At 42.8% G+C, this 19,196-nt stretch overlaps 1 protein-coding gene across 1 annotated transcript in view; it reads right to left on the bottom strand.

Moving 5' to 3' along the window:
- Nucleotides 1-3,859: 3,859 nt before the first annotated feature.
- Nucleotides 3,860-19,196, bottom strand: part of AK4 (adenylate kinase 4) — a gene marked incomplete at both ends in the record, with an annotated part of 88,083 nt that continues 72,746 nt past the window's right edge. Inside the window, 3 exons of the mRNA XM_080691180.1 lie at nucleotides 3,860-3,974; nucleotides 6,121-6,239; nucleotides 12,121-12,293. Coding sequence (XP_080547306.1) covers nucleotides 3,860-3,974; nucleotides 6,121-6,239; nucleotides 12,121-12,293 — 407 coding nt within the window. The remainder of the gene's footprint in view (nucleotides 3,975-6,120; nucleotides 6,240-12,120; nucleotides 12,294-19,196) is intronic.

The raw sequence follows: 19,196 nt of genomic DNA, 5'->3' as shown, positions 1-19,196 counted from the left end.
TCCCCCAACGTTTGAGTCTTGTACTTCTTCTCTGTAAACCAGGTTGGATGAGTTAGGTATGGGAAGGAAAGACAGCTCATGACCAGACCACTGAAAGAAGTCACCAACCACTTCTCCTGAGCCACCAAGTAGACCCAGGAGTTATTGAAACTGGAGGGAGATGGTGAGAAAGCAACTCCCACTATCAACAGGACTATAGGTTACGATTCGCCTCTCTGGCAAATAAATGCAGTGAGGACTCAAGGCAGTTAGGCAAAACTCATCAGATATACACAACTGCCTCTTGAGGTCCCATCCATATATACAGTGTGCAACTACCACCATTGACACCGAGCACAATTTTCTACCTCAGCACCAGTTCCCTTAAAATGAAGATTTCCGGCTAGGACAGATGCATGGTTTTACCTATTCATGAGAATGAGAAACTTAATTGTGGAAAAAGTGCAGAAAAGTCCCTTTGGAATTTCCTGATGAATCCCTATACATACTTGAAAGCACATGTTTAAATAAATGAGACTGTTTCGGTCTTTAAATATAAGGAGATGATAATAAATATAATATCTATTATATTGGATAATTATCGATGATTTAATTAGACAATGCTTAGCACTACTACTGCCAAGAGACACTTGACATGGAACTGCCAAGAGTTGCCCATACTGTACCATTTGGAAATAGGTGGTCTTTTACAGTTCAACCGAAAATTTCCAACAGGCTTAAACTTGAGACAACAGCTGAAGTCAAATACTAAACCGAGTCCCGTTGAAAAGAGATTTGTTTATTTTGCAGTACTGGGGGTTGAACTCACGGACATTCTACATCTGAGCTAAACCCACAGCCCTATTTTATTTTTATTTTGAAACAAGGTCTAAGTTGCAGAGGGCCTAAGTAGGCAAGGCCGGCCACGAACCTGCGATCCTCCCACCTCAGTTTCCCAAGTACTGGGATCTGATTCAAACTATATTCCCAGCCCTATTTCTTTATTCTGTATTTTTGAAACAGGGTCTCACTAAATTTTGGAAGGCCTCAGTAAGTAACTGAGGCTGGCCACTAACCTGTAATCCTATTTCAACCTCCCAAGTACTAGGATTACAAAAGTGTGCCACCACACCCAGCAACACCATGGTTTTGAAACAGGACGGTATTGGGCTGCCGAAAGTCTCGCTATGTTGTTGAGGCTGTCCTCAAACCTGCAACCCTTCTGTCCCAAACTTCCAAATCCTCAGATTATAGGCATGTACCACCACATTCAGCTAATTTATATTAAAAAAAAATCACTTAAGGGAAACCGAAAATTAGATTTGTTTAAGGCCACTGATCACAAAACAAGCATCATCTTTTCAAAGAACATAAAAAAGGTGCTTGTCCAGCCGGGCATGGTGGCGCACGCTTGTAATCCCCGCGCTTGGGAGGCTGAGACAGGAGGATCGCACAGGTTTGAAGACAGCCTCAGCTACTTAGTGAGGCTCCCAGCAACTTAGTGAGACCCTGTTTCCAAATAAAATATTAAAAAAGGTCTGGGAGTATAGCCCGGAGGTAGAAAGCCTCTGGGTTCCACCCCCAGTACCACACACACACACACACACACACACAAAAAGTGTTTGTCCCATGTCGTCTCACCTAGCAAAGGATCTTCAATGCAGGGCAATCTCTACAACCACACTGTTGAGACCTACAGAGTGACCCAACATCAGCTACAATCATCTATTTAGCTGCAAGGGTGAAAGAATGAAGGATGGAGGAGAGTGAGCAACTGAATATCCAGCGGTTCCCCATGCATCTCTCTCTCTCAAATTTTAAACGCAGTGAGTACATTGAAGGAAAAGTAAAAGAAGTTTGAAGGGTTTTCTCCTTCCAGCAAAGCACACCCTTTCCTCTTTTGAATTGTCTGTAATAACTCTGACCCTCCACTTTTCCTAGTTTTTGGAAATCAATTCCATGGCAACGCTACTCTAAATTTCAAGGCCTTCCACACATCATACTTATTTTTCTCTATGCCTGATTCCCCAGGAAATCTGAGCTTCAACTACATATCTGGTCTTCACTCCATCCCCATCATCATCCACAAATGCGACCCTTCCAACGCCCTCAGAATGGAGAGAATCATGCACACTCATTTCATAGACCTGAACTGGGCATTTGAACTGAATAAATCTAAAAAGTGAGCAATCTTCTCTGTAATCAAGATGGGGAGATTGTTCTGTACTTCCACAAAGCTAAGAAACACTCACATGAAGAGAACTGGCAAGAGCTTGGGCAGTAGTATAAAGATGGGCTCATTAGCACACAACAGATATGATAGTAAACTGAAGGGGACACACGGGAAACCTTTAGAAAGTAAAGGATGTGTTTCAACACCACTGAAGGGCTGAAATGGACTTCCTTTTTCTCACCAGTATGAAGGGTTAGACAGAAGTCACTCCCAGGAATAGTAAAGATGCTCCTGGGGGACAGGTATGATGCATGGAGGAGGGGCACATCATTTTAAGGCAGCAGGAATCAATTTCATTCTTCCTAGAGGAGAGCAAGAACTATACAAAGTGGCCACCAAGTCTGGAAACCAAGCAAATCTTAATAAATGGTTTATGGATGCAATCGATGATAAAATATTAGTATATATTTCAAGAATTTATGGCCACCCCATAGACTGCATCTTTGGAATGGGAAAACAAAAAGACTTTGTTCTCCCACCATCATAAAGCTGTCGTGCTCAATCTCGGTGCAGCTAGTGAGGCGCTTTCCTCAACCCCACGAGCTCTATTCCCTAACCGACTAGACTACTTATTGCCTGCACAGGTCACTCACAGGAGAAAAACACAGTCAGGATCGATATTTAGCAGCATGTTCAAAATTCATATTGTTTTGAATAAAAATCTTAACTATTCTATGAGTCCAGTAATTCCAAGTGGTCTTAGGGCTTGTGTCTATCCATAAAGTAACTCTTTCAACATTTCCATAGGTGAGTATTCTTGCCCTTTCTTTTAGAATTCCCCCCAAAGATTTGGAGGTGGGGGTCCTCATTTTTTTCACAATAAGAGAAGCAGGGTGAGATCAGGAGAGTCGGGCCAGCCATTCAAAATAAGGCCTTCTACATGGCTCAGTTCCCAGTGTATGAAGAGATTCAATACAGTCCTGCAGCTCTCAGTTCATAGAGGGGAATTCAAAAGGGAAAAATTCAGTGACAATCGTATTATTTAACAACTTCTATTTAATAGCCTAAGAAGAGAAAAAACAGGTGTAAGAAAATACAGTTGGCAGAAGCCAAATCCTTTCATCACAGGGATGTCTGCAAAGGATGGATTCCATGGAACATGGCTGCGGAGAAGAAGGCGTTACTCTTATCAGAAAAAGATGAACAGTAGACACAGTCACTCAAGAGAGAGAAATTACTGAGAAAGATGAGCTTCAACTCCACTGTCACCCAGGGAGCAGAGAGCAGAGAATTGGGGTGAAGCCCAGGCTAGAGCCTCTGGTGTTCTCAGGCTTACTGGTGCCTGGTTCAACAGCCTTTGGAGGGCAGAGAGAGCTGGAGACCACCATCATCACCTGCCAAAAGGCTGCTATAGCAACAACATGGTTGCCAAAACCCAGTCAGAGCCCAGGTTAGACACCTCTTGAAATCCAGCCTGCACCTGTTTCTCGTGAAGGGTTTGATCCACGCAGAGTCGCCTTCTTGGGAGAGGCTGAGGCAGGCCTCTTCATGAACTCTTCCTACTGGCTAGTCTTCCTATTAATTCACCATTTAAACAGAAAGAATGCTGCAAGCTACCTCACTAGCTTCTAATTTGGACACGGCACCAATACTAAACACATGATTGAATGAATGACCACGTCTTCCTGGCTCTTCCCCTGGACAGCCTCAGTATGCTTCTTTGGATTGAAGAGGTGTGATCTTGTTTGAGAAAAGTGTGTAAACATAAGGCCATATTTTGTTAGTCTCCGTCCCAGAAAACTGATGGAGCACTCCTCGGCTCCTGAAAAACAAAAGTCCAACAAACAGGAGAGGGGTTTTAGGTTTCTCTTGAATATGACATCAGAACAAAAAAAGATGTGGGACTAAGAGAACATGATCTCAGGGTCTCTATCTCACATCACCAAGTACCCAAGCTGTCCCCGTCAAATGCGTGAGTGCACCGGTGTGGTGGTGCATGTCTGTGATACTGGGCTGAGACAGGAGGATCACAGGTTTGAGAACAGCCTCAGTAATCTAGTAATGCCTTGTTTCAAAATAAAAAATAAAAAGGGCTTGAGGAGGCCAGGTGTGGTGGTGCATGCTTGTAATCCCAGTACTTGGAAGGCTGAAGCAAGAGGATGGCAGGTTCAAAGCCTGCCTCAGCTACTTAGTGAGGCCCTCTACAACTTAGTGAAACCCTATTTCAAAAATAAAGAATAGGTCGGGCATGGTGGCACATGCTTGTAATTCAAGCATTTGGGAGGCTGAAACAGGAGGATCCAGGTTCACAGCCAACCTCACCTATTTTTACTTAGTAAGGCCCTCCACAACTTAGTGAGACCCAGTTTCAAAATAAAGAATAAAAAATAGTGCTGGGGGTGTAGCATTGAGGTAGAATGCCCCTGGGTTCCATATCCAGTACCCCCCTACATACACACACAGGGTGGGGGGTTGGGAGAGTAGTTCAAAGGTAGAATGCACCTGGTTCAAAACCCAGTACTCAGGGGCATTCTACCTCTGAGCTTTATTTTTTGTTTTGAAACAGGGTCTCAAAAGGTTTCTGAAAGCCTTGCTATATTGCTGAGCCTGTCCTTGAACCTACTATCCTCCTGTCTCAGCCTCCTAAGTACTAGGATTACAAGCATGTGCCACCCTGCCCAGTAAAAGTAACATTTTTCAAAAGCAAATCTCTGACAAACTTTGGTACTCTGAAATCATTATTTACAACAGTCAATCATGGAACACAGCATGTATGCCAACATTATGATCATAATATCTGATCTCAAGGTTTGCTGAATTTGAGGGCTATAGGCAAGAAATTTATTTATTTATTTATTTATTTATTTATTTATTTATTTGGTGGTACTGGGGTTTCTGGAAGCCCTTCTACCTCCGGGCTATACTCCCAGACCTATTTTATACTTTTTATTTGGAAACAGGGTCTCTTAAGCCAGCGAGGCTGGCTCCGAACCAACCTGATCCTCCTGTCTCTGCCTCCCAAGCGCGGGGATTACAAGCATGCGCCACCACGCCCGGCCTAAGAAATTGATTTTTAACAGAAAAGTACTGTCAACATATGGGTTTGCTTGGCTTGCATGCTGCTTAAAAATTTTTAATTTGTTGACAAAATAAAAAAAATGAGATTTATTTTCTTCCAGGCAGAGCCATATTCCTCCTTCTGCTTAAAAACGGGAATCCCTTGCCATGCTGGGTCTGTGTCCCTGTGGTAAGGATGGGCTAGATCAACCTAGGAGCTGTTCCACTCTACCACCCAGCTAGTCATATCTCTCACCAGGTATAAGGCTCTCCTTTTCCTTTTTTGGGAGGGGGTGGGTCAAATCCAGGACCTCATCTATTCAAGGCAAACACTACTACGCTCAGCTTTAAGACAAATTTTTATTACAGGCTTGGCCCCTTCTGAGTTTAAATTTATAAACTCATTTTATTGCGATTTGAATTCATAATCTCAAGTTTATGGTTTTAACTTTTCTTGATTAAACTCCCTACAGACATATTCAGGCTTAATCTTCTTTCCAAATCATATATTTTACATAGAGAAATGTCAAAGTATAGATCATTATCTCAGCCACTAATAAAGGAAGAAGGAAGGGTTTGGGGTGTAGCTCCGTAGCAGGGTGCTTTCCCAGCATGTGCATCCCCTGGGTTTGAAACACAGGGCAAAAGAAAAAAATGGAGCTAAACCTAGATGAAATTTTTAGAGACAACTGGGCTTAAATCTTCAGATGTTCTAACAGTTTCAGGATAAAGTCCTGGACTTTATCACCCATGCACAACTGTGGCATTTCTTCTGCCTTCTGGGGAGCCAGTGGGCATTTAGAGTTTATCTAGCTTGCAGAAAGCTCGCCATGCCTCCGTCCGGTGTCCTGGCCAGTAAACTCCACAGCTTTCTCATCACATCTCTGCAATGAAAACACTGGAACACTTACTTGTATCGTTCGATGACTGGCTTTGCTGCATCTTTGTACCGTCTTAGCCTGGCAGCGACTGCTTCGGGTTTATCATCCTCCTGCTGGACTAATGGTTCACCAGAGATGTCATCGATCCCCTAAAGACCAGAGAGACCTGTTACTGCGGCCAACAGCTGCACCATTCCATATGTCAGAACCTCTCTGTGCAAGACCCCGCGTAGTCCAGTAAGAAACAGCAGGTTTCAGCTGGGTGTGGTGGCTCATGCCTGTAATCCCAGGACTTGGGAGGCTGTGATAGGAGGATCACAGGTTCAGCAACCAAGTGAGGCCTTCTACAACTTACTGAGAAGCTGTTTCCAAAAGAAAATTTAAAAAAATAAATAAATAAAACAGGGCTGGGAGTGTAGCTCAGAGGTAGAAAACTGCTGGATCAATCCCCAGTACCACAAGAAAGAAAGAAAGAAAGAAAGAAAGAAAGAAAGAAAGAAAGAAAGAAAGAAAGAAAGAAAGAAAGAGAGAGAGAGAGGATGGAGGGGGGAAGGAAGGAAGACAGGGAGAGAGGGAGGGTTTCACACAATGCTAACTTGTACTGGGACTACAAGTGTACACCACCATGCCAAAGCCATCTTATTTCTGAAACAGGGTCTTGCTAAGTGTCTGAGGCTGGCTTCTAAACTGTGAAACTCTTGTCTCAGCCTCCCAAGCACTGGGATTACAGGTATGTGCCATCACACCCAGCTTCATTAAATCTTTACTAACTGCTCAGATATTTCTAAAACATTGTTTCAAGCCGGGCGTGATGGTGCATGCTTATAATCCCAGCACTTGAGAGGCTGAGACAAGAGGATCGCGCAGGTTTGAAGCCAGCCTCAGCTACTTAGTGAGGCTCTCAGCAACTAAGAATAATTGGAATAGAGGAGGGAAAAGAAGGTGAAACCAAAGGGATTAACAATCTTTTCAAGGAAATAATAGCAGAAAATTTTCCAAACATAGAGCAAGAGGTCGATACACAGATCCAGGAAACTTATAGAACTCCCGTTAGAGAGGATCAGAGAAGAGGACCCCCACACCACATAATTGTCAAAATGACCACTGTGGAAGCCAAGCAGAGAATCTTAAAGGCAACAAAAACAAAGGGCCAACTGACATTCAGAGGCAAACCAATTAGAATCACTCCAGACTTCCCAAACCAAGTCATGAGAGCCAGAAGGGCTTGGAGTAACATATTCCAAACTCTGAAAGAAAACAACTTCCAGCCAAAAGTTTCCTACCCAGCAAAACTTTCTATCAAATTAGATGGGGAAATAAGAAGCTTCCACAACAAACAGAAACTGAAGGAATTTATGTCTTCAAAACCAGCGCTAGAGAAAATACTCAAAGAGATTAACTAAAAAGAAGAAATAGGTAACACACACCAGAACCAGAGAAACAAGATTTTCCATCCAACAGACAACTAAGATTGGTTATCTGTGGAGATTCATTATCTATGTTAGTCTTTTACCTATCTCTAAATTGTATTGTTTGCTTTTATTGTTGCTAATTTTTAGGATTTCTAGTTGGAATATTAATATACCTTCAGATATAGCATTTGGAAATATTTTATCCCATTCTATCAGTAACTTTTAACTCTGTTTACATTGTCTTTGGATATACAATTTTTTTTTATTTTTTAGGGAGTTTGTATACTCTTCTGTTGCCTGTGCCATTGAAATCATATCCAAGAAATCACTGCCAATTTCAATGTTGTGAGGTTTTATGACCCAGATTTTCTTCTAAAAGTTTATAGTATTAAGATTTATATTTAGGTCTTTTATCTATTTTGAGTTAATATTTGTATATGTGTTAGGTAAGGGTCCAATTTTATTCTTTTTCATGTAATTATTATTTTTCAACAATATTTAGTTAAAAGATTAGTATTTCCTCCACCAAATGTTCGTGGAAACATTGTCAAAAATAACTTGACAATATATGGAAGAATGTATCTCTAGGCTTTTATTTAACTCCAATGGTTTATATATCTGCCTTTAGAACAGTACTACACTGTTTCAGTTATCGTAGCTTTATATGGTTTGATATCAGAAAATATACATCTTCTAGCTTTGTTCTTCTTCGAGATTGTTTTGGGTATCTAGAGTCCATATTCCATATCAGGATAGATTTTTTCTGAAAAATAAATAAATAAATGTATGATAGCTTCACCTAAAAAAAAAAAAAGAATAAAATATTCTCTGGTAAGAAAGAAAGCAAAAAGAAATATTGAACTGTTATCTTTTAATCATCAAAAACTTGGTATCAGACAAATGAAACTGTTTTGTGAGAGTATCATTGTTAATATTGGATAAATTGCTATAAAACTAGATGTCAACCACTAAGCCAAGCATGGGAAGGAGGGATGGGGAGGGAACGGGGTGGGGATCGGGTAGGGGCTAACTGGGCGATGTGTGCATGTATGTCTACAAAAGTATTTTCTTTATACCATTATGATGTATGAATACATTGCACCAATAAAAAATAAAAAAAAAATTTTTTTTAATTGGGCAGGGGTGTAGCTCGGAGGTCAAATGCCTCTGGGTTCCATCCCCAGACCCACAAAAAAAAAAAAAAAAAGAAGAAGAATGAGAATGAACCTACATACAATCTAGCAATACTACTTTTGGGTATCTACCCAAAAGAATGGAAACCAAAACAGCAACTAATGAATGTGTATTCATGTTCACAGCCATACAATTCACACTTGCCAAACTACGGAACCAACCAAGATGTCCACCAACACATGAATGGATTACAAAACTATGGGATATGTGCACAGTGGAATTTTACTCGGCCATAATGAACAAAATTATGTCATTTGCAAGGAAATGGATGGAACGGGATATTATGCTAAGTGAGATTAGTCAGTCACAAAAAGTAAAAAATTGGATGCTTTCTCTAATATGTAGAAGCTCGGAAGAAAAAGCTTCATAGGAACTCTAGACAAAGAAAAAGAAACCATAGACAAACAAATAAGGTGAACTGAGGGGGCTGGGAGGGAGAATAAGGAAATTCCCGAATGCACATGATGTACATTCATAAACATGTCACTCAATCATAAGCCAAACATGAGAAGGAAGGAGGAGGAGGAATGGGGTGGGAATTGGGGAAGGGCTAAATGAGTGATGCCTGCATGTGTGTCTCTACCTTCTTGTACTCCACTAAGATGTATCACACAATGTACCAAAAAAAATTTTTAAGCTAATTTTCAACATCTTTTAATGGTCCCAGGAAGCATACCTACTTATAAAAAGGACAATGGACATTTCAGAATTGTGCTTCCTCATGTCCATGGCTATTACTCACCAGGGGAGAGTCACAAGAAATAAATCTGTCGAAGGCAGGCTGGAGCAGAACCAAAAGGCTGAGGCAACTCAAAAGGATAATCAGAAACTGGCCATAAATTTGAAACACACTAAAATTCCATTACAGCTCAGAGCCTTGGGTATATGAGTTATGCTTGTGATTTACCGGTGAGCCCCATAATTATCACATGTGTATTCCATGGTGGTTAGTCTGACATGACAGGAGAGAAGGGGATGGGAGAGGCTGTACATCACCTAGATTCCCTGCTTTATTTTACTTGTAACCACAGCACTCAGAATTCACTTCAAGGATTTCAGAGCACCAGTAAATACAACACAGCTTCCAGAATGATGTTCGGGCAAGGGCATCCCTCTTTCCTGGGAGCGTGGCCAGGGCGGCTGGTGGGGTGGCCAGGTGAGCTCTTTGGAGACAGTGTCATAACTGCACATGTTCTTTTAGGGGAAATTGGGCTTTGGGAAGTAACTCAGTAGTAAAGCTTTACAGAATTTTAGAGAATCTGCACTCGCAGGTATGGACAAAGTCAAAATGTGAAGCAATGTAGCAGAATTCAGTGTTCCTATCTGTATTTTCAGAACTCATTTTCATTTTCCTATTGTAGCTTCCTGAGATGAAAATTGGAAAGGGTTGGAGCTAAGCTCCGTGGCTCTTGCCTACCATCCTGGTCACTGAGAAGGCTGGACCATCCTGGCAACAGTGAAACCCTCTATCTAAAAGACAAAGAATGAAAGAAACGGGTGTGGGGGCACATACCTGTAAACCCCCATACTTGGGAGGCTCAGACAGAAGGATTGCAGGTTTGAGGCCAGCCACAGCAACTCAGCAGGGCCACCAACAACTTAATGAGACCTGTTTCAAAATTTAAAAGGTAGCGGGGTTGTAGCTCAGAGGTAGAATGCCCACAGGTCCCACCTCCACTACAAAAGAGAAAGAGACAGACAGAAAGACAGACACTAGTGTTTAACTCAATTAGACATTACTGACACAATGTTACCCAGGGGTAGATAAGCCATCTTTAGCCTTTCAAAAGTAATTTCTTATAGTAATTCCTGCCTCCATTTATATTCAAGTCCAAATTTTTTGGGGGGAGCAGAAACTAGGGACTGAATCCAAATGTATTCTACCTCCAAGCTACATCCTCAGCCCTATTTTATTTATATTTTCAAACAAGGCCTCCCTAAACTGCTGAGGCTGGCCTTGAGCCTGTAATCTTCCAGTCTCAGCCTCTCAAGTACTGAGATTACAGGCAGGTACCACCATATTCGCTTCAAGTCTGGCCTTTTCCATAAAGATTTACCAAATAACATACAAAGATATGCCTTCCACCTTTGAATAACAAAAAATACTATTTGCCACATAACAAGAGTTATGCATTATCAGATTGCATTAATGCACTAGTTCTTTAATACAACCTGTCTTTATCAAGGAGTTAAATAAAGCCTAATAGAGCTGAGTGTGGTGGCGCACATTGTAATCCCAGCATTCGGGAGGCTGAGACCAGAGGATCACAGTTCAGGGACAGCCTCAGCTACTTAGGCCCTCCGCAACTTAGTGAGAACCTGTTTCAAAATAAAGAATAAAAAATAGGGCAAGGGGTGTAGCTCAAAAGTTAAATGCCCCTAGGTTCCATCCCAAGACCTGCAAAAAATTAAAAAATTAAAAAATTTTTTAAAAAGCCAGCCGGGCGTGGTGGGGCACGCTTGTAATCCCTGCGCTTGGGAGGCTGAGACAGGAGGATCATGCAGGTTCAAAGCCAGCCTCAGCTGGCTTAAGAGACCCTGTCTCCAAATAAAATATAAAAAATAGGTCTGGGAGTGTAGCCCAGAGGTAGAGGGCCCCTGGGTTCCATCCCCAGTACCACAAAAAAAAAAAGCCTAAGCCAGGCATGGTGGCTGAGATAGATGGGATGGCAGGTTCTCGGCCAGCCTCAGCAACTTGGTGAGACCTTGTTTCACAATAAAATAAAATAAACAGAGCTGGGGCATAACTCAGAGGTAGAATGCCCCTGGGTTCAATTCCTAATCAATCAATCAATCAATCTCTCTCTCTCTCTCTCTCTCTCTCTCTCTCTCACACACACACACACACACACACACACACACACACACACACACACAGCCATTAATATTTTATCAAACAAGTATGAGAGTGCCATTTTCCCCCGATCCCCATCAACAATACATGTTATATCTTCTTAAAGTGACATCTGACAATTCAAAAAATAAATAAATAGCTAGGCGTGGTGGCATACGCTTGTAATCCCAGCATTTGGGAGACTGAGACTGGAGGATCGCGATTTGCAGACAGCCTCAGCTACTTAGCAAGGCCCTCTGAAACTCAGTGAGACCCTGTTTCAAAATAAATGATAAAAAAAAAAATAGGGCAGGGGGTGTAGCTCGGAGATCAAATGCCCCTGGGTTCCATCCCAGACCCGCAAAAAAATAAAATAATATAAAATATAAAATAAATAATGTGACATCTCCTTTAGTTAAAATTTCCTTCTACTTAATTTGAATACTTCTTTTGTAGAGTTTTTGCAACTAGAGAAAATTTTTTATTGTTGTTGAACAGTCGGTCCATATCCTCTACTCACTTTTCAGTTGATTTTTTTTTCTTTTTTTTTTTGGTCTCATTAGTTTGTGAAAGCATTTGGTATATTCTTACATGTACATGAGGTGGGTTGAAATCCAAATTATAGACCCTCCCACTAGGAGGATGAATCCAGCGTCGGCTGAGACGATCTTTAAGCGTTTCAAATGGAATGTTTAAACTGATCACTAGATCCAGGTCACAGATTTTGTCCAGGGCTTCAGCCTGTACCAGTGTCCTCGGAAAACCTAAAAGCCAAAAAAGAACATGTCAAATTCAAAGGTTGCCCAGTGAGTCCTCGAAATATTTAAAATGACATAATAATCCAATTTGCAAAAGAGCTTTAACCAAGAATTTATACCTACCCTTGTAAATTTGATACTATAAGAAAACATGCTATTTTATGACCTAGCTTCTGAAAGAGCACTGAGATTATGGAGTCCCAGAATAAAAGTATGATGTGTTTAGTGACTAAAAAGCCACTAAACCAGTCTGTATACTTGTCCTAGCTTTGTTCTTTAATATCTGTGTGACCTTGGACAAGATACAGCATCACCATTTCCTCTTCTGCTAAAGAAGGGCAAAACTGTTTCTGTGTCCTTTTCGCTCTAATAGCCTATGAATATAGCATTCAGGTGCCCATACTTATATACATGTACTTTAAAGCCTGAATTAATGGAAATAAAATCCTTCTCTTGCATGCACTTTAACCAAGGTAGGCAATTTCACATACAGTGTGGCAGCTGTGGCTAATAATTCTGTGTTAGACAACTGTAATGTGAAGAGCCCGTTCACTCATTTGTTTATTTTCAAGAGATGGATCTTGCTATGCTACCCAAGCTAGCCTCAAACTCTAGAGGCTCAAGTGATCCTCCTGTCCTAGCCTCTGGAGTAGCAGGGACTGTAAAGTATGTGCCACCACATCAATCCAAAGAGAATCACTTAAGTATTCTCACCAAACACACAGAAATCATACCTAATTATTAAGCTTCCCAATATATACCAGGCGTGGTTGCGCACCCTTGTAATCCCAGCATTCAGGAGGCTGAGACAGGAGGATCGCACAAGTTCGAAGCCAGCCTCAGCTACTTAGTGAGACCCTGTTTCCAAATAAAGTATAAAATAGGTCTGGAAGTGTAGCCTAGGGGTAGAAAGCCCATGGGTTCCATCCTGAGTACAAGAAAGAGAGAAAGAAAGAAAGAAAGAAAGAAAGAAAGAAAGAAAGAAAGAAAGAAGGAAGGAAGGAAGGAAGGAAGGAAGGAAGGAAGGAAAGAAAGAAAGAAAGAAAGAAAGAAAGAAAGAAAGAGCGAGCTGGGCGTGGTGGCACACGCCTGTAATCCCTGCACTTGGGAGGCTGAGATAGGAGGATCACACAGGTTCGAAGCCAACCTCTGCTACTTAGTGAGGCTCTCAGCAACTTAGTGAGACCCTGTTTCCAAGTAAAATATAAAAAAATAGGTCTGGGAGTATAGCACAGGGGTAGGAAGCCCCTGAGTACCACCACAATAAATAAGTAAATATATATATATATATATAAAAAATAAAATCTGGGGTACAGGTTGGCGGTAGAATGCCCCTGGGTTCAATTCCACCACCAAAAAAATAAATAAAATTTGGGTTCTGGACATTGATTCTTCAAGTTCAAGATATTATCTCACAATCCCAAATCTCATTGCCACTCCAAGGGACAGACCTATTTCAAACATAGGTCTAGGTATGTCTAGAATGTGGTTACCCAGTACTGCCTTTTACTCTGAAATCAGTCACTCCAGTTTGTCTGCTCTGGCCAAAAAAACTTTCTGTATCTATCACTTCTTACAGGTCTTCATATTCTGATTTGGTAAAAGAGCTAGCCAGCTAGCAAGCCAAAAGAATACGAAGAGATCCAACATCAATCAGAGAAATGCTTAAATCACTTCAGATAAGGACACCAGCCCACCTCTATCTTCTCATCCACGGAAGGATCAAGATGACAACTTCAAATGGGCTCGGGTGGCCCTGAAACATTGAAAATTCAAAGAACCCCTTTCCCTGCTTCAAAAGTGAGTTGCTCAAACACTGGACTGAATTCCCAAAGCGAAATCCCAACATGATTTCGGGGTACTTGGCGGGGGGGGGGGGTGGGGGGGTGGCGGGGGATGCATGCAACCAAACCACACAGAGACCTTCTCATCTCCAGTTCGGACACATGCTGCAGCCAGCCGCAGCCGTATGCTCCAAGTGTTTCTCCCAGAGCCTCCCTCGCGGCCTGTGGGCCCCGCACAGGAAGTCGCCCTTTCCTGACTGTGGGCCCTGCCTTCCCCTGGGGAACCCTCTCATCAAGACAACTTCAAGATGGAGTTTTAAAAAGGGTGCCCGCAGCCAACACAGCCAGGGTCACTTCCAGTCTCTTCCCAAACCCCAGCCCCATTCTAAAGAAATGGCTCCTGACAAGACCCTCATGGAAGTTCAATCCCCAGTACCACAAAAAACAAACAAACAAATAAACAAAAAGATCTAAGTTCTCAGATACAACCCCTGCCCAGTGTTCCTCTCCTACTAGTTGCTACTTAAGATTTTAAAAAATGATCTTTTGGGTAAAGTTTGGGGGCTGAAGAGGGGCATTAGGAAAAAATAAGGAGCTCAGCGAGAATATAGTGCTAGAATCTCCAAAAACTAAGAACTCTAATATGATTGGTTAGTAGTCTTATAAGAGAATCTAGGCCCAGCTGCTCAGCTCCCCAGTTCCTTCTGACCTCTGGCGCCCTCTAGAGGTGAGAAATGCAACTGCATACAAAATAAACACCTCAGCAGGCCTACATTGAAAAACACCTGGAGCAGTACCTACCTGCTGAGCCTTCCCACTCAGAGGTGCTAATGCTTAGTTAGCTTGGATGCCTGGACAATGGCTGCTTACCTTGTCCTCTCATCCTAGAACAAGATTATGTTTTTAAAAAAACATGGAAGCCAGGCACAGTAGCACATGCCAGTACTTGGGAGGCCAAGACAATGAAGATCAACCAGGTTTTTTGTTTTTTTTTTTTTTTTTTTTTTTTGGTGGTACTAGGGGAGGAACCCAGAGGCTTTCTACCTCCGGGCTATACTCCCAGACTTTTTTCATATTTTATTTGGAAACAGGGTCTCACTAAGTTGCTGAAAGCCTAAGTAGCTGAGGCTGGCTTTGAACCGGTGCAATCCTGTCTCAGCCTCCCAAGCGCAGGGATTACAAGCGTGCGCCACCACGCCCCGGCCTGATCAACCAGGTTTGAGGCCAGCCTCAGCAACTTAGGAAGACCCCTATTTCACAATAAAAAAAATAAGACTGGGTGTAGGACAAAGGTAGTCATTGGTTTCAATTCTCAGTACAAAAAAATAAAAAATAATAAGTAAATAAACAAACAAAAAAGGTCTGGGATGTAGCCCAGTGGCAGAGCACTTGCTGTGCAAGCTCAAGGCTCTGGTTTGGATTCCCAGTAACAAAAAAACAAAAAAAGCCACCAAGCTGGCGTGGTGTAATCCCAGCATCTGGGAGGCTGAGACAGGAGGATCATGGTTCGTGGACAACCTCAGCTACTTAGTGAAGCCCTTTGCAACTCAGTGAGACTCTGTTTCAAAATAAAGAATTAAAAAATAGGGCTGGGGGTGTATCTTGGAAGCTGAATGCCTGGGTTCAGTGCCAGTACCAAAAGGCGGGGGAAAAATCCAGGCATGGAGGCACATGATTGTACCATTGTTTCAAAAACAATGCTCAGAGGTAGAATGACTATGGTTCCCATCCCCAGAACCTCAACAAACAAACAAAAACAAAAACAAAAACCTGTGCAACCCCAAAGGGGCTCTCTCCCTCTTGAGATGGCTGGCATTCTCCCTTGAACATGCATCCCCTACTTTCCTAAATAAATCTTTGTCTCTTAACTGCTTAAATTATTTTCTGCCATGGAAGCCAAGGACCTCACGGGTCCTGAGTTCCTGAGGTTTGGAATGGACCCGTTCACCCCCTGGCAGGGACCAGATGTCCAAGATGTGAGCACCCATCACTCTGTTTCAAAAGTCGGTGACACACGTAAGAGAGAACTAGGAAAATGAAACGTCAATAGAGAAAAGAAAATGAATACTGAAAACCACGACTGAGGAAGCATCTATTCACCGGATGAGAGAGCTCAGAAAAAGGAATTTACTTGGGCACTACACAAGAGCAAGTGCCTCAACCTGCTGATTGTCCTCCAATAGTTCAAAAGGACACCTGCTGTTAAGACAGTGAGCGCGGACACCAGGAGACCCCTAAATCAGCGGCCAGACTGAGGTCGTCCTCTGCTCACCCCTCTGAAAGGCCCCTATAAAGAGAAGCCCTCACTTCCAAAGGGACTTCTCTCATCCTTCGGGTGACTTGCGAACTCTCCCATGAATGTGTATTCCCTACATTCCTAAATAAATTCTATGTCTCACATTGGTGCACGTTGCAATTCTTTTTGGTCATATAATTCAAAGATCCTGCCAATCCTGAGTCCAGGAATGAACCCTTCCCCTGTGACAATTCCAGTACTTTGGAAGATGAGACAGGAGGATTTGTGAGAATCAGCAACCTAGTGAGATCATTTTAAAATAAAAGTGAAAATGGTCTGGGGTACAGCATGGAGGTAGAATGCCTCTGGGTTCAATCCCTCAGTACCATCACTCCTGCTCCCACCTCCACCACACACACACACACACACACACACACACACACACACACACACACACCATAGCTCAGTCTAGGTACAGCAGAGAGCTACTTCTAGACGCTTCCCTTGTTAGTTTTGCTTGCCCTTTTCATTTACCGCCGTGTGTGTGTGTGTGTGTGTGTGTGTGTGTGTGTGTGTGCGCGCGCGCCCGCGCTCGCTTTAATGAGGACTGAACCCAGGAACCTTCTACCTCTGAGCTACACTCCCAGTCCCTATTTATTTATTTATTTACTTACTTATTTTCAGTACTAGGGATTGAACCCAGGAGCATTCTACCTCTGACCTCTACACACCCCCCCCCTTTATTTTCTTTTGGTGGGTCTGGGGATGGAACCCAGGGGCATTTATCCTCCGAGCTATACCTCCTGCCCTGTTTTTTATTCTTTATTTTGAAACAGGGTCTCACTGAGTTGCAGAGGGCCTCACTAAGTTGCTAAGGCTGTCCACAAACCACGATCCTCCAGGTCTCAGCCTCCCGAATGCTGAGATTACAAGCATGCGCCACCACGCCGGGCTCCTGATCCCTATTTTTTATTCTTTATTTTGAAACAGGGTTTCACTGAATTACAAAGGGCTTCACTAAGTAGCTGAAGCCATCTGCAAACGGCGATCCTCCTGTCTCAGCCTGGAATTACAAGAGTGCACCATCAGGCCTGGCTCATTTTATTTTTTTAATTTAAAAGAGGGTCTCACAGCTGGGCGTAGTGGTGCACGCTTGTAATCCCAGCATTTGGGAGGCTGAGACAGGAGGATCGCGGTTCGCGGACAGCCTCAGCTACCTCGTAAGGACCTCTGCAACTCAGTGAGACCCGGTTTCAAAATAAAGAATAAAAAATAGGGCAGGGGGTGTAGCTCGGAGGTTGAATGCCCCTGGGTTCCACCCCCAGACCCACAAAAAAAAAAAAAAAAAGAGGGTCTCACTATGTTGGGGAGGTTCTCAGCCTCCCCACTACTGGAATCACAAGCACATGCCACCACGCCTGGCTTTCACTTTTTAGTGATCAAGCTCCTGCTCCTCTGGTCCAGTTCAACACCTGCTCATAGTGTTTTGTTTTGTTTTTTGTTGGTTTGTTTGTTTGTTTTTGGTACTGTGGTTCCTGGAAACCCTTCTACCTCCAGACTACACTCCCAGACCCATTTTTATATTTTTATTTGGAAACAGGGTCTCTTAAGCCAGTGCGGCTGACCTCAAACCTGCGCGATTCTCCTGTCTTCGCCTCCCAAGCGCGGGAATTACAAGCGTGCACCACCACGCCTGGCCTTGTTTTTTGTTTTTAATCTGGATTTTAGGATGAGAGATTGAGCTCAAAGCCTCAGTCTTACGCTTCAGCACACAGTGATACAATGTCCCAATGCACCTACGGCAGGGGACATGAACTGTGACCGAGGAGGCGAAGCCAGAAAGGTCCAGAGGTTTGCAGTATTTCCCATTAGCCAGTGCCTCATTTTTTAACACATTCATACAGACAAGATCACTCTGTTGCTTTGGGATAAATGGATAAATGGCTTTCCAAGCCCATGATTCAATAATTCAGCAAACACAGCCCTTATACTTTATACCTATTGTAGTCTACTCTCATAAAGCAATTACATAGGTTTATTTCCTTTACTTCACATCAGTCCTGTGAGGAGGGGGAACAGAAGGACCATTTCCATTTCGTAGATGAATAAATGCGAACTCATTGAGGGGCAACAGCAGAACTCAGATTTAACTATCGGCTGTCTGGTTTTGAATGCTCCTTCTATTCTAATATGCTGCTATAAACATTTTTCCTAAAATATCACCCCATTTATCTCTCCTCTACCAATCAAAAGTACACAGCAGCATCATGAGATCACTATCATCCTAATGACCATTTGGTGAGCATCCCTGATGTGCCAGGGATATTATGTTGAGAAAAAGGCAGATGTTCACAGGCCTATCCAACTGGGCCCTGCTCCTGCCACCTGTCTCCCTGTCCATCTCTGCACCAGCCACGCTGTCACTGCTCTTCTTACGCAAGCGGGCATGCTCCCGCCCAGGACACTGACCGCTCCTGTCCCCTCTGCTTGGAATACTCCAGATATGCACCTACCTCAGCAACGAACGTCTTGGCTCAAATGGCGCCTCACCACTGGGGGCTTCTCCAGCCTCCTGGTTACACTGTGCCTCCAACTCACCCAGCAACTCCACTCTCCAGCATATGCCCTTTTTTCTTTATAGTGTTCATTACCATTTGCCATCTCATAGATATGATTTACTTTGTGTTTCATTATCAACAGAATGTAAGCTAAATGAGGGTCTCAGCATTTATTTGCTGCTTTAACCTATGTGGATACCAGTGCATGGTACATGGCAGATGCTGAATAAATATCTGTGGAACAAAGGAAGAAATAGCTATCACCTCGATATTCACAACTCACCTTCTGCAAGGTGGGGGGTATAGGTCAGAGGTCGAATGCCCCTAATAA

This window comes from Muscardinus avellanarius (assembly GCF_963383645.1).
Source record: "Muscardinus avellanarius genome assembly, chromosome: 3".
NCBI classification, from domain to species: domain Eukaryota; kingdom Metazoa; phylum Chordata; class Mammalia; order Rodentia; family Gliridae; genus Muscardinus; species Muscardinus avellanarius.
Note: the sequence above shows the minus strand (reverse complement) of the source record. Positions and strands in the feature narration are given on the sequence as shown.